Source organism: Toxorhynchites rutilus, chromosome 2 (genome assembly GCF_029784135.1).
Source record: "Toxorhynchites rutilus septentrionalis strain SRP chromosome 2, ASM2978413v1, whole genome shotgun sequence".
In the NCBI taxonomy this organism is placed as follows: domain Eukaryota; kingdom Metazoa; phylum Arthropoda; class Insecta; order Diptera; family Culicidae; genus Toxorhynchites; species Toxorhynchites rutilus.
This window is the reverse complement of record NC_073745.1, coordinates 139994788-140010470: the sequence shown is the minus strand read 5'-3', so window position 1 is coordinate 140010470 and position 15683 is coordinate 139994788. Positions and strand designations below refer to the sequence as shown.

The 15683-nt window shown below is 37.8% G+C and overlaps 1 protein-coding gene across 1 annotated transcript; it reads left to right on the top strand.

Annotated features, from left to right (window-relative positions):
- The first annotated feature begins 1035 nt into the window (after positions 1 to 1035).
- LOC129767680 (V-type proton ATPase 16 kDa proteolipid subunit c) lies at positions 1036 to 15683 on the top strand. Its single transcript, XM_055768809.1, has 4 exons — positions 1036 to 1168; positions 1224 to 1461; positions 8169 to 8358; positions 13352 to 15683. Exons 2-4 carry the CDS (start codon positions 1377 to 1379, stop codon positions 13554 to 13556), a joined length of 480 nt encoding a protein of 159 aa, XP_055624784.1. The 5' UTR covers positions 1036 to 1168; positions 1224 to 1376; the 3' UTR covers positions 13557 to 15683.

The following is a 15683-nucleotide window of genomic DNA, read 5'->3' as shown; positions in this document are numbered from 1 at the left end:
CGTCCTGATGCTTCCTTCCTTGTTCCTGCAATTTTTTCCCGCGAAACAAAGCCTATTTTTCGAGGCGTTTAATTTCTTGAAGAACTTTCGCAATTCCCAAGAATGGTAAAGCAACTCCATCCCCTCGCACTCTTTGTCATCCAGGCGGCGCTTTTTTCTCGAAAGAGATGTGTTTGTTGCCTTCGTGAAAATGATGTTATCAAAGGCGAATAGCAGTGAATTAATAAAAAATGAGCGAACTACATTTTTTCATCAAATAATGTTAGCGTTTCAAATCATAGGGTATTTGATATTTTGGCAGATACTGATTTTTCAGTATTTATTGACTTCTAATTTAATTATAATTCTATTTTACTTTTCGCTAAATGTTTGGATTTTATTTTTCTAAACTCTAGAATTGTATTATTTGAAAATTTTTCTTTCAAATTACACCAATTTAAAAAAAATCAATCAGTTAAAAAATTTAATTGCACAAAATCACGAAAACGTTTGCTCCTTTTTTAGGACTTTTTTTTTGACTGCACGAAGCATGAAACAAGAAGGCGCAAGAACTTTTTTACAAGCAAAATACACTTGATTGAAATTTGAAATGAATTTGACTGACTCCGCACGACCTAAGTTTTTATATGTCTAACTTGGCGCGGTGCAGAATAAGGGGGACACAAAAATTATTCTTATATGATTCTGCTATTTTTAAAAATAATTATTCTGAGCAACGTTATGGTAATTGTATTCAATAATCGTTTCCTGAGAACAACAAAATCATTTTTTTTTTAATAGTAGAATATAATATTTGTCAAACGAGACAAAATTCAATTCGATTTCTAAATCCCACTCCAGAATTGAGTTTAGCAACGTAATCTTTACTGACAAACCTAATCACCTCAGAAACAATCTTGTTAATAGTTACGGTGTAAATAATTTCTTGATTGATGTCTCTGTCTCATACTCACCACAAATTGAACCAATCAGAAAGCAGCTTCTATCCGCTGCGACCACCAAGTTCCAATGGTCATGTGATACAATTGCACAAAAGTCACTACCACACCCACCGCAAGCACTATACGTACAAGCGACCGAAGCAATACTCGCTAAAATATCGTATCACCAGGAGGAATTCGTCTCGATTGTGGCACATATACTGTACAGCAGTTGGAGTACGAAACGGGTAGGCCATATTTGCTTGACTCTGCCAACCAGTCGATTCATTCAGTTTTGTACAGTGAGTGTGTCGAGTAAGTCATCTTTCTCCGAGACCTCTCGCTCTCCTTGGTGTAGCACCAGTCAGCAGCCTTCAGTAGCAGAAGTTCCAGCGGGATAAACTCCAGTACATTCATCCTAGCAAAACAGGAATCAGCACAGTAACCAAATCAAAGATGGCAGAACCACTAGGAGAACAGAACCCCGTCTACTCTCCCTTCTTCGGAGTTATGGGAGCAGCTTCTGCAATCATTTTCAGCGGTAAGCCCAATTTTCAAAATCGACCCGTCTGGTGGAAAAAAAATGGATATCGGCTTGTTTCCTGGTCATGTGCTGCGGAGGGTCATAAAAGCATGATTCGCTGTGTATACGAAGAAGTTATCAAGGTTGAGGATAACATTTACGCGCTACGATAATTGGTTGGTAGAGAAAATTTTCGTATATCAGGTTTAATCGCCTACTTTTTCTTGTAAGACACGGAATGAATTGGTGTTTGTGGTATGCCGTGAAGATTGACAGAAATTAGCCTGATGTATGTATGTGCAGACAAGTGCTCAGGCACAGTCGTCGTTGATTATTATTGATTAATTTGGGGCCAAGGATTTACATCGCCCAGAAATTGTTGGCCAACAAGGATTCCACAACTGTGACCACAAATTATGTCAGCACTGCCATACAATTATTAAGTCGGAGGGAAGTTGAAAAGCGAACGATACTACGCCCAAATCTTCCGGTCACGGGACCTCTTGTGTGGGGGTTTTCCATTGACTAGTGCTTATGTGTTTATCATGTTTTCTGGTCCCGTGACCACTGCAATGTTCATCAGGGGAGTTTTTTTCCATCATTTCTGTGATTGAATGAGCCTTTTGAAAGTATTGATTTCTGTAGTGCATGCCTTCATTATTGATATTGATTTTAGATGCTCGTACAAATTTCTCATCCCGTAGATTTACTCTCATCTCAGGACAGACGAGAAAGATGTATCTGAGAGAAGATTATCGATTTTTCTCGTTGCATTGAAACAAACAGAAACGAGCGTTATCATATTTGCATTGGTACTCTCCTTTCTTTCTTCAAGATTTCACAACGTTCAATTCATTACAGGTTGCATTCTCGGAATTATATCGTAACTTCGGTAACAGTAAATACGTCTTACACAGTGAAAACTATCATGTGACGTCATTACTTGTCATTCTTGTTTCTCATTCGCTCATTGTATTGACTCCCTTCTTTTTCTTTGTATATATCGACTTTCGTTAGCCTGTAGAAGTTTGCTTGGCGCCTTGAGCTTTGACGTGTGTTGGTGAGATCGGTGTTCATGTGACAGACCACAAGACCAGCGCAGCGAGATAAGTTGAATTGTTTGAATTTCTTCATGTTTTCGTTTGCAACAGACAAATTTAATAACGAACAGATTGCAATGAACTATGAATAATCGGGATTATTTTAGTTGATCTTTTCCATAGTCAACTTAATTTTCACGCAATCATTAAGTGGAGTCGTGTGAGATAATTTTATAATTCCATATTAATTTTATATTGAAATTATGCTTTTTTAATGGAGTACATATTCAATTGTATGCTTTTCGAACAATGTTCAATTTAAATTTTAAGCAATGTTCTTGTGATGTGGTAAGAATGTAATTGATATTAGATTATTCTGCAAATATGAACTTGGCAACACTGATTAAATTCACAAACGAACCAATGAAACTTTCTAGTAACGACATTGAGCGATAACGTCATTACAATCGCATTAAATACCAAGTCACGATCGTTTATGCATTACTACTCGCTATGACGATGTGTATACAATTGAAGTGTTTGTCAGTTTCGATGAATCATGCTACACCACTTCAATATACTGGATAGCCGATAAACAATATTGCAAGTTACTGAATAACAAACTCTACACATCATTTAATTGCGTTATCTTCTATATGCCTCTGCTATAAATACCGTCATATGATTTCGGCGGGGTTCGCGTTGGCTAAGTATTTGTGTCATTTTGCCAACGTGGTATGTCTCTGCTTCCAGGGTTATTTACTAGTCATGTGAGAGGTATCATCGGACTCAATTAACACACTGGGCGCCAGCTAGCAAATTCATTCGCTATCCGAAATCGCATTCTACCCGTTTAAGGTTGTCGTTTAATCACCTGATGCTATTAATCAGTGACATGTGTAGTAGTAGGTAGGAAGTCTACTATTGCATAAGATGATATCTGCTACCGGCGTGTCACGAGTTCAGTGCAGTATGGATGGTATAACATTGAGGCCAACTTTGCGTGCGATGCGAACCATGTGATCAGTATTAACAAATATTTGATGACAGCTCTGACTCTCGTTGTCTCATCAATTTGTTCTTCGCTTATCATACGTAGAAACACTTTTAATTAATCAACCTTCTAATTATATCGGCGAAACAATGGAGATGTGACGATTTACTAAAATATTGTAACTCTGAGATTCTCTTATCAAAACATTAATTTTAATGAAAACATGCTGTCCAATGCAATGTTTCTGAATAACTGAATAAATCGGCTTATACCAACCAATAAGTATTGACATCAGCTAGTGATCATTTCTATATGTTACTTCAAAGTTTAACGGTTATCCTACCGTAATATATATTAATGCTTCAACTCACAGGTTGTGCAATCAGAATGATTTACTTATGATAATTCATTCAACATTAGTCTTGATACAATGAGTTAAGTTAAAGCTAATTCGAAACAAGTTTAATTCTACTTATAAAGTGTCTAGTTGTTTAGGTGTCTAGGTTCATTCAAAAAATTAAAAAAATTGTCGGCATTCGAAAACGCACGCATACATTTTGACAGAGGTTAATTGTATCAAAAAACGGTTCTACGGAAACTTGGTTGCGTTGCGAAGCGATCTATTTGGCACCCGAAAGTTCAGCATTGACAGTAGATCGGGATTTCCGTTTATCAATTTGGCCACTAGCGTCGATTGCTGTATTTTGCGGCAGTGCTGCAGTGTGTTTAAACCCAACAATCGGTATCTATCAGGATATGGAGGCATTTTTTATTATTCCATTTATACAGATGCATTTTCCAGAATTGGACGGGCATGTGCGCAGTATAATGACTTCTAACAATTTGAATCGGAAAAGTCCTTCGCTTTTTCAACCCTCAGTATCAACATATTTCTCTGATACCAATCGTCAAACGAAGTCAGCAAACTTAGCAAGAGCCAGCAGCCTCTTCCGTGCGCACTATAACGTATAACTTCAGATCATCAGCGTAAACCAATTTAAATCCTTTTTCAAGAGCTGACGCAGCATCGTTGAAGAGCAAAATGAACAGCAAAGGCGCGATGTTGCTACCCTGTGGGACTCCGGAGTTATTTGAAAACTGCAGTGATACGTAACCATTAATCGTCACTCTAAGTTCTCATTTCGTAAGGTAGGATTCCAACCAAGACACCAACTGCGGAGAAATTCCAAGACGAGTCAATTTGTGCAGCAGCATGTTGTTGTCAATTTTATCGAATACCACCTTCAAGTCGGTTTAAATGACATCCACTTGTGCTTTATCCTCCATACTCGTCATGCATCGTGGTAAGCAGAGTCCGAAACAAAATAAGGTCCATCACTCTGAGTTTATCACCTCCTGAGAGATTCTGGATAAATTTATTTGTCATGTGAGAAAGTTGTTTTCTGACTTTAACCCTCTAAAACCCATTTTTTTTATTTGCTTAAAAAAAACTATAGTAGATCATATTTCTGATGAGAAAATCGAAAAACATAACGGCAATTTTTCAAAGTCACGGATTTTTTATTTATATTACAAAACCAGTAATCCGTCTTAATTGGGTATCCGGTAAAAAAAACTTTTTTTTAACTGCTCGAAGTACCTATTCCTTATGATGGAAGGCATAAAAACAGTTCTAGGTTGACTGCAGGTGTAAATTGATGTTGCATTTAAGGTATATGACTTGCGTTTCCGATGTGAATTTGGTGTTTGGTTTTTAGTGGTATTTTTTTTTGTTCTTCAATTTCCTGATCATTGTAGTACTCACCATCGCTCCCGGAGTCGTCTTCAGGATCTACTTGGTCATGTCCCCATACCGTGCTGGAAAACAAACCTATAAAAAACATGAAAATATAGATCACAAATCAGCGAGAGTCTGATTTTTTTCGCTCAACTGCCCAACACCGCCTCAAAGCGAGTTATGGTTTTTACCGAAAAACTGTAATTTTTTGTTACCATAACAACAAAACTTGACGTCGAACGCAAAATACTAATCAAAATAAACCCACCGACCAATTTCCGTTTCCACCGATGAGATGTTCAAAAAGTTTGTTTGTATTTTTCGTTTGGAGTACGCGACCGAAATTGAATTATTTTTTTTCCACTTTTATCTCGAATTTCTGACTTTCGACATAAAATACTCCTAGCAGAAAATAACCAACATAAAACCAATGTGTTTGTATGATAGATGAAAGTATTTTGTAGAAGTGCTAGTGTGGGTGAACATTGAAAATAATGTCTGAATAATTTAAAAAAAAAATCCGTGAAGCCCGTCTAAAGGCGGGGCTGGGTTGTAGAGGGATAAGGTCATGAATCAACAATTAAATTCTTCTTTTATATTCAAAAAAAGAAACGAAAAATATATACAAATCGGACACGATTGTATACTGATTTGATTAGGTTAAATGATCTGGGTTTTTCAAATACAGTAGAACCCCGATTATCCGCGAAATAGTCGGGCTAGATCACCGCGTATAACGAAAATCGCGGATAACGTAATAAAGGACTAAAAATGAGGTGCAAGCAGGGAAAAAAGATATTTTTAGCATGAAAACTATGTAATATCAATACAGAAAATATTGAACTATCCATCTGTAAGGTCGTGTACATCAGTGATCAGATAATGTGAAAGCCATGACCAAAACACAAGAACATGAGTCTACCACTCACTGACAAATTTCGGGAAGATTTATAGATTTACTAGGGAACTCGTAGTCGCGAATAATCCGCACCGCGGATCACCCGCTCGCGGAAAATCGAGGTTCTACTGTATAGGGAGTTTTCACGCAACTAGTAAATGCAAATCGATTTTTCTTCATGAAAATCACATACAATCTATACGAGTTTGTGTTTGTTGAAAAGCCCCAAGTTTCTTGTTGCTAATATTGCCATAAGGCGTTAAAGTTATTCAAATTTTAATGTTTTCTAACGATTTTCCTCAAAGAGAAATTATAATCATAGTTTGTCCAAAAAATCTTCAATGTTCACATGCTCCGAGCCAATCACCACGATTCTGTATTCTGATGGATTCACGAAATATAGAATCGAGGGTCATAAATGGGTGCTATGTCTGGTGATTATTTGGATTTGGGGATCGGAACTTCATTTCGTTGATTGTAGACATTGCGACGATCGACGAATTTCAAAATCTGGATTGAACCTAGCACAAAGCTTCTCCATACTCAAATGTAAACGTGAAATATTGCATAAGCAAGAAGTTGACATCCCAGTAGTACTCTAACATATTTAACTCACTTTTTATTTTACTCTTTGTTAAAGAGACTTTCAGTAAAAAAAATCTCAATAAAAAAAATGCCTGGAAAGTGCCGTGAGATGTATAAAAGACCACCTGCCATAACCTCAGGCCAGAAAAGGGAACTCCGCGCCGTTTGAAGATGCCGATAGTTCTTGTTCCCCTAATTGTGAATAGGAATTCACTTTTAACCTCCGGCACGCTTCTCAAAATTATTCCATTTTCACTTAAGCCATCAAGAACTGAGACATTAACATCTTGACCATCGGGTTTTTGAGCGTATACTGTTTGAGCAATCGATCTAAATATTTATGAAAAAGCTAGTGGAATACAACACTGTAGAATACAGGCAAAAAATTAGACTAACTCTTAATTTTACTATAAACATTTCACTCCTTTTTTCACACATAATAATTTTCAAATTAAAATCACAATAGCCGAAGTTATTTGTTTATTATACTAGCTGATGCCCACTTATATTTACCTTTTTTGCGGAACTTGAGAATTTGAAAAAAGGCTATAGGTACCTCAATCCTACCTCTGACTAATTCTATCGTGGAAAGAAAAACCAGTATTCGCATGAAAATTTCCTGACCAATTTGGAGGCATATTCGAATGCAATTTTATTTGACCCCAAAAGCGCCGAACCGATTAATAGTCCGTAGGTAGCGGATTTGCACGAAAACAAAAACTTTCACTATTGCGTCACTCACCAATCGCGTTCATGCGCGGTTTTTCTCCATTGCTTTGGATTCTCATCCGTTGTTGGTGGTGGAGAAATGTTCGCTATTTGTTACACGCTGAAAACAGATGTACAAACCGGAGCATACCGACAAACGCGAAATAGGAAGAGAGAGTGCTACTTAGGGTCCGATTTTGCTTTTCTGAACATCTTGTGTTAGAGGCTTTTAACAAGAAATGTAATTTTAACTTGCATTGTGGTAACGCGTATTCTAGAGCTTGCCACACAGTACAATCAAGGCGTGTTATTTGGCATTAAAAATCTCAACTAAGTACTGATAAAGATGACGCAAGTTGATAGTTACGTTGAGACGGCAAAAGTTCCCCTGGGATCGTACTGCTAAGAAGAGAAATTTAAATCTAATTAAACTAACAATCAATTTATTCTAGTATCTGCGACTACCTTGGATGGAGTCTGGATTTACTTTCCTTTGCAAGAGTAACACAATGTTATGATAATTCAATGATACTCAATAAATAATCAACAAACAAAACATTCCGCTGCAAATAGTCAACCGTATTGGTACAGTCATTGTAAGTGAAGGAATGCCTCCCAGTGGGTGATTAAGGTATGTTCTCATACCTCACGGAATACCAATGTGAAATTGAAGAGAACATATGACCAGGTTACAAATTATAATAAATATCAAATTTGTGAAGAATATGTTGATTCAATTATTACTATTTTCTTTTATTTCAGCCCTCGGAGCTGCCTATGGCACGGCAAAATCCGGCACAGGTATCGCTGCCATGTCGGTGATGAGACCTGAGCTGATCATGAAGTCCATCATTCCCGTTGTCATGGCGGGTATCATTGCTATCTACGGTCTGGTCGTTGCCGTCCTCATCGCCGGTAACTTGGAAAGTCCAGCGACCTACACGCTCTACAAGTAATTATCTTCCGTTCATAGAATTATTATATCGCTAGAAAGGAAGGAAATGAACGAATGAACTTGAATGTGTCATGCAAGCTTGTGGCCACGTTTAGCAGTGTGGATGTGTGTGTGTATATCGTTACAGCACAGAGCGTATTTCAAGCTGCTGTTATCCCAAACCACAAAATGCACTACTGTACAGAAAGGTGCAGGCAATTAGTGAAGTGTGCACAAGATGCATCCAGTTGTTGCTTATACTGTGTACTGCTTCTCAAAGTTAAAGCATCGCTGTTATACGCTATGATCAAATGGGGTTGAGACAATGTTTTGACGTTAGGCATGCATGCATTGATTAATCTTCTGGAAAATCAGCTTCGACCATTCTTGAGAAAAATGAACTTGAAGTTTGGTGCTATAAGGTATTTTCGCTGAGCATTCTGAACAATTTCGATACTCCTACTGAACGCGTGATTTTCCAAATCTGATAAATGTGGTATGTAGCTTACGAAATGCTCAACCTAATGCAATCAATGGGCCTGTTTTGTTTTCATTTTGAGAAAAAATTCGAGGGATTGTATCCGAGGCACGACCGCTTAGGACGTAGGATTATGCAATCTTTTTTTTTCAAATTGTTGGTTTATTATTTCGGATGTTATTTGTGAATACGTCGATATTTCATATTTCATTTCAACTCTTCAGTAAAAAACTTGCTTGCGTGGTTTTGTAGAATCATTTCGCGAAGCAACGATTCTTTCTTGCCTTTGCGAGAACAATGTCGCAATTTGTTTCTTTATATCAATGCACGCATTGCAATGAGCATTTAACGGGATGTATCTTCGGTGCATCGCCATTCAACAAGCATCTAATGTGCGTTTAACAGATGCACACAGGTGAAAATAATAAAACATCGCGAGAATGACCGTCTATGGAAAATTGTTTCTCGACTCTCGGTCAAATCCGTCAACAAAGCTGTTGTTTTTCAACAAAGCTTGGAGCTTATTGCATCTTTTTTCGGCTGCTTTGCCATGGCTCTGATGGTTGTGTTATACTTATGACAGACATAAAACTGTATTAGCGCTGTACTTCGAAAATTGTATGTCTGTCACCATGCACAGCGCTGGGACCATGCAAGCAACTCGGTACAATCGCTGTACCTGTACCGACCTGTTTTACCGCTGTACATGGCTACAATTGTACTGTGCGCAGCGCCATAGACGGTTAGTGGTGGGTAACATAAATATACCAAATCGAAACATTTGGTAAACATTCTTTTCATTGACTTTCTCTTGAGTTAAATGCTCAGATTGGAAACTTGTTTGTTGTGTTTGATAGTTCAGATAAAAAGTTTTTTCATTGAAATATGTGGTTAAAAATTGGAAAAATTTCTGATTGTCAGTTTGACATACGGTACAATGTACAACCGAAGTCTGTACACGTACAACGTTTGTACAGCTGTATGTCTGTCCATGATATTAATTGCAATGCCAGATGCACTTCAAGTGAAAAATTCACTAGCGTTCACAGCTCGAGGGAAAACATAAAACACAAAACGAGCAGAATAAACGACCTTTGTTGTTTCGGGCACAGAAAGATTCTAAGAATTTTCCTCAGAGGGGTGCAATGCTTATACGCTAGCGAGAGCTTACTTACTATGCAAGGGTGGAGTTTACTTCACAAATATTCTCTTTTCGCTATCCCCCTTCGTTGTTTCTATTCTAGCGGCTATATAAGATGCCCGTTATTGACAGCTCTGTTCAGGAAATCACACAAATGGACAGCACAAATGTATTGGGAAATGGGAATGCTTCTAATTTTCATCAATTTAAACCATATACAGACTACGGGATTGTAATGTATAGCTTATCAAACAATTCTTAGGAAAATGGTATACAAATCGTTAAAAACTGTTCGCAACAAAAATGGTTATTAACGTTAACTTTATTTCATAAAAACGTGACCTGTTCTCTGATTTGGCACCCTTAATGTAAGACGTAGTCCTACGTCAAAAACAACAAACCTAGAACAAACATATCTTAAATTCATCAATCGAGATGGGATGATTGGGATAAACAATAATTTATAACAAAAAGTTTTAAATCTATATGCAATAGAGTAAGAAAAACAGTGACCTTCGAATATGTCTATCCAATAATCAGGAGGGGAAAATGTGTTAGGGTGGGTTTAGACATTTAAAATCATGTGAAGAAATCTGATGAAATTTATAGAAATCGCATCAACCGTTTACACTAGCGTGAACTTGTATAATGAATATATTCATATTTTCGGTGAATTTATTCACCTGAAGTAGAACTGCATCCAACTTTAGTGATTTCTCACTAGTGAGAAATTCACAAGCGTTTACATATGCTGAATTTATTCATGTTATATATACCTCGAATAAGTGTATCATATTTATTCTCACCCGTTTACACCTATTTTCAGGTGAATAAATCCATCTATAGCTATAGATCTCCCTAGTGTAAACCAGCCATTACTTCTCTTATAAAAATTCTTTACATAGAGAGAGTATTGTTATTTAAGATAAAATTGAATAAATAGAAAATTGAATAAAGACGAATTGCTCGTCTCGTTTTCTGGAATAAAGGGTGTGTCACATCAAATTGCATCACGGAAAAAACGCTGTAGAAATTTAATTTTTAGGAACTATATCTTCAGCTTTCGCTTATAATCAGATAAGAGTGTATAGATCAGTTGGCCATGCTTCACTGTCAATTTTTCGTAAATTTGGAAAAATGTCGTCGAACGAAAAAGAGCGTCGTGAATTAATCCTGCGCACTCATTTCGAGAATCCGGAGTTGTCACATCGGGACATCGGTAAGATGCTGGGAATCGTCCAATCCACCTTCAGCAGAGTACTAAAACGATACTTCGAGAACCTAACCATCGACCGGAAGGTGAAGAACGGCAAAAATGGATGCTCCGTCAGTGAAAAAGATCACAAGCGCGTAGTTAAGCAGTTTAGACGTGATCCGAGAAGTTCGGTCCGGGATGTCGCTAATAAGCTGAATTTGTCAAGTTCATTCGTCTAGCGGACCAAGCAGCGGGAGGGCCTGCGTACATACAATGTCCAGAAGACTCCTAACCGCGACGAAAGGCAAAACATGGTGGGGAAGACGCGAGCCCGGAAGCTGTACACCGAAATGCTGACGAAGCCGCATTGCCTGGTAATGGACGACGAAACCTACGTCAAAGCGGACTTTCGTCAGCTGCCGGGCCTGTTGTTCTTCTCCGCAGAGGACAATTCAGCGTTCCGGAGGAGATTCGCAAGCAGAAACTATCCAAGTGTGCCAAAAAGTACATGGTGTGGCAAGCGATCTGCTCTTGCGGAAAGCGGAGCGCCCCCTTCGTGATGACTGGCACGGTAAACGGGCAGGTTCGTGCCACTATTCAAAGGACGTGTTGGAGTGGTACGAAGCCAACGGGGTCACCTTCGTGCCAAAGGAAATGAACCCGCCCAACGCGGCGGAGCTTCGCCCAATAGAGAAATATTGGGCGATTATGAAGCAGGCCCTCCGGAAGAACCCAAAAGTTGTCAAATCGGAGGCGGACTTCAAGAGAAAATGGATTTCTGTTAAAAAAAAAAACTACAACCTGACGTTGTACAGAACTTTATGGACGGGGTAAAGAGGAAGGTGCGAGCATACAGGCTTGGGCTCGAAGTATGAATAAAAAGAAAATGCCAAAAGTTGTTTAATAGTTTTTATTTTACTGTCTAAAATTTTCAAAAGGATCGATCTACTGGGCGAATTTCTACAGCGTTTTTTCCGTGATGCAATTTGATGTGACACACCCTTTAGGGCCCTACAATTCAATTTTACTACCCGCCAAAAGTTAGCTTTTTCTGATTCTGAACGCTAATAATGAAATCGTTTTTGAGACTGGGTCAGTTCCAAACTGACTCTTTAATAAAAAAAACGGTAATGGAGGTAAATTATTCTCTATCAGATCAGAATGACCATGTGCAGTGTAAAATTATGAAAGTTTGAATGAAAATTTCTACTTAATGTTGTTTGATTACCTAACATATGCAGTCCTAACACTCACTCACCATTTGTCGATGCATTTCCTGTTTATTCCACAAATAATTACCATTATAATATAAAATCATCATTAGACACAGTTTCCGTTTAATATGTTTTTGCAATTTCGAAAAAAACTTCTTATTTCAGATTTCGAGATATTCGATTCGTAAATGTAAATTTTCATTGATAATTTTTATTTCAAAAGCATGTTTATTTCACTTGGAAATCCATAATTATATTCGCTTTCCAATGCTTATAATTATTTTTATTATTCGCACACAAAGCTTATTGCCGTCGATGCGAAAATACTCTTGAAAAATCAGAATCCGAATTGGATTACGATTCCCAAATAATACAAAAGCAAAAGCAGCAGGCTTTTGCTTTGTCTTTATTTTAAGATTTTCCTAAACAATACTCGGAACTTGACTAGATGAATTGGTGAACCCGAGTGCGAACCCGTGAAACATCTCAGTGCGAACCCAACAGCTTTCGGGTTGAAGTGCGAAACTAGGTTGAAATTGAGTGAATAAAAACCGTTTTGAAAGTAGTTAGTGTGGCACTGGACAAAAACGAATTCGCTATAAATTATAGCTTATGCGCATACAGAGAAAACCAAAGCATTGTATGCACAGGAGAAACGGGAACCTTATTTGTACGATTGTGCAAACATTATCACGCAATTATTAATTAAAAATTCACTGCGTTTTAATAGAATAAATAGAAAGTTTAAAAATTAAAACTGAATCAATTTCTCAATTAATAATAAGCCCGTGAAGACTTCGTTACTCTTTATAAGTGTTTGTCACATATTAGTGATAATAATGTCCAATCTAAGTCATCCAGATCTAGCACAAAAACACATATTCATACGGGGATATCTTTCCAACTAGCAAGCAGCACGAAACCCACATACGCAGAGTCAAGATAACCGTCCTAATAACACTAATTCTCTTTGTTCCTTACAGGGGCTTTATCCATCTCGGTGCTGGTCTCTCCGTAGGACTATCCGGTTTGGCAGCCGGTTTCGCAATTGGTATTGTCGGTGATGCCGGCGTCCGTGGTACTGCCCAGCAACCGAGACTGTTCGTCGGTATGATTTTGATCCTAATTTTTGCTGAAGTCTTGGGTCTGTACGGTCTGATCGTTGCCATCTATCTGTACACGAAATAAGCTGCTACAAATCATGGTCCACAATTGTCATTATCACCTTCGCCATCCCAACACCATCCTCGACACCATCAGAACAAACAACAGCAAACAGTAAGAGGCAACATCATTTTATCAAGCGAGGTATGAAGTGCATAAAAACAGTGTAGTGAAAACAACTTTGCTAATAACACCAGCAGTGAACATATTATTACCATCCACTAGAGAAGAACTACGCCAAGAGTGGAACAATATTAGGGAGAAAAGCTAAAAAGTAAAACAAAAACATGTCGCCAATAATATACCAGAGACGTGTGAGCGAAAGGTGTCGTTTTCGAGCATACATCAGATGCCTCCTTCCGGAACTAAAACAAAAGACTATGTATTTATGTAAAATATTGTATTTAATTATAACTTAATTTATGTAATGTAAATTTTTGCCCCAGAAACGAAACAAACAAGTTGGTTGCCGTTTATAGGTTATTTGCATAGATTGGGAACTAAGCATAAAAGTTAACTGTACAAAGCAAAAAAGAAGTGTAAATCTAGATAATGTCAAATGTACCGTTTATCGCCCATATTGGACGAAGTGTAGCCGTACAGCATGACATCAATAACCTGTAAACTGCGCAATGTGCACTGAAAAGTTTCCTATATTCGGTTCAGATTGTTCAGCAATGATAATTATGTTTTGATTGCATTTAACTGCACTGTAGTGACGCGTGTCCAAATCAGGATCTCTAGGACACACCGTAACATCATGTTCACGACAGCCAATTCCACCACACCCCAGAGAGAATCAACATGTCCCTCTAAAAGTCCATCATCTATTTTTTACACAAATATTTGAAACTCGCGAATGCAAGTCGATAAAAGGTTGAGCCTGTGATAAAAGCTTCCATCACTAACCATGTATTTGAACACACAAAAAAAACGAACAACTACGAAGCGGTTCCCTTTAACTCAACCGAATTCCAACCATTCACAATTAGTAACATCTGGGAATTGCGTTTCGTGTGCTCAAACTTGCTGTAGTTTATATTCAGAGAGAGAGAGAGAGAGAAAAGTATTATGTGTTTTGTTTTACGTCCCGGAAGAATCCCTCGCTGCGTATATTATTGAGATAGACTGAAAAATTAATGTTGGAAGAAAGTTGAGCTATTTATTTTCGCATTCGTTACACAAAATAGAACGTACAAAGTCATAAACGCGGCAGAGCCGATATATAAGGAGAAATATCAACCAATCCTGCTCGTTACAACCGATAGGCGTAAATGTTCGTAAATATGTTTGTGTCTTCACGTGGTTTGAGTTAACAAACAAAAACTGTATAACACTATTGTGATGATCTATAATTGTATGAAACATATTCAATCCAATCGGAAAAGTCCAATGTGGGCGTCAAGATAGAAAGCAGTCATCGTGGATTCAGGCAAATTAAAGGAAACAAGTACCAGCTGAAAGAATGAGAAAACTCCGTAACGACTATAACAACTTGGTCGTTGTCCTACGTAAATGGTTAAAAGACAAAAGACACACACACCGATACAAAACGACACACACACATACAAGTACGCGATGATGAACCTCTACCATCACCACCGTGTCATCGATCGTCGTATTTGAAAGTACCAAAGGCACAAACGCTAGCAAAGATAACTTCAATTCATAACTCCACTCGCAAAATAATGCTCCTGTACGCGGTCCGATACATTTTGATGCTGAAATGTGGAGGTTGCGTTACACGAACAAAGATAAGTGGGGCTCTTCTCGAAGGATCTCAATCTAACTTCCTGTAAAAATTAACATCAATTTGTTGAGAGTGACGATTTACTTCAGAGGAGGTAATTTGAAGTTACCTTTCCCCGAGCATTTGAGTGCTAAGCAAACACTCTTTTGGGGACGTTGCAAACGAATGAATCTAAACGTAATTGTTATTGGGGAAACATCATCCAGGAATCAACTAATCAACCAGCCAGTATCAACATAGAAACCGGATAAATAATGCCAAGATCTTGAAAATACCCTGTTTTGTTGTGGAAGCTTTACGAAATCTAACGTTATTGATAAGTTGAACAAAAACAAAGAGAAAACCGAAATGACATTCAAACAACATCTGATGAATAATTCAATAAATTAACTGAAAACAAA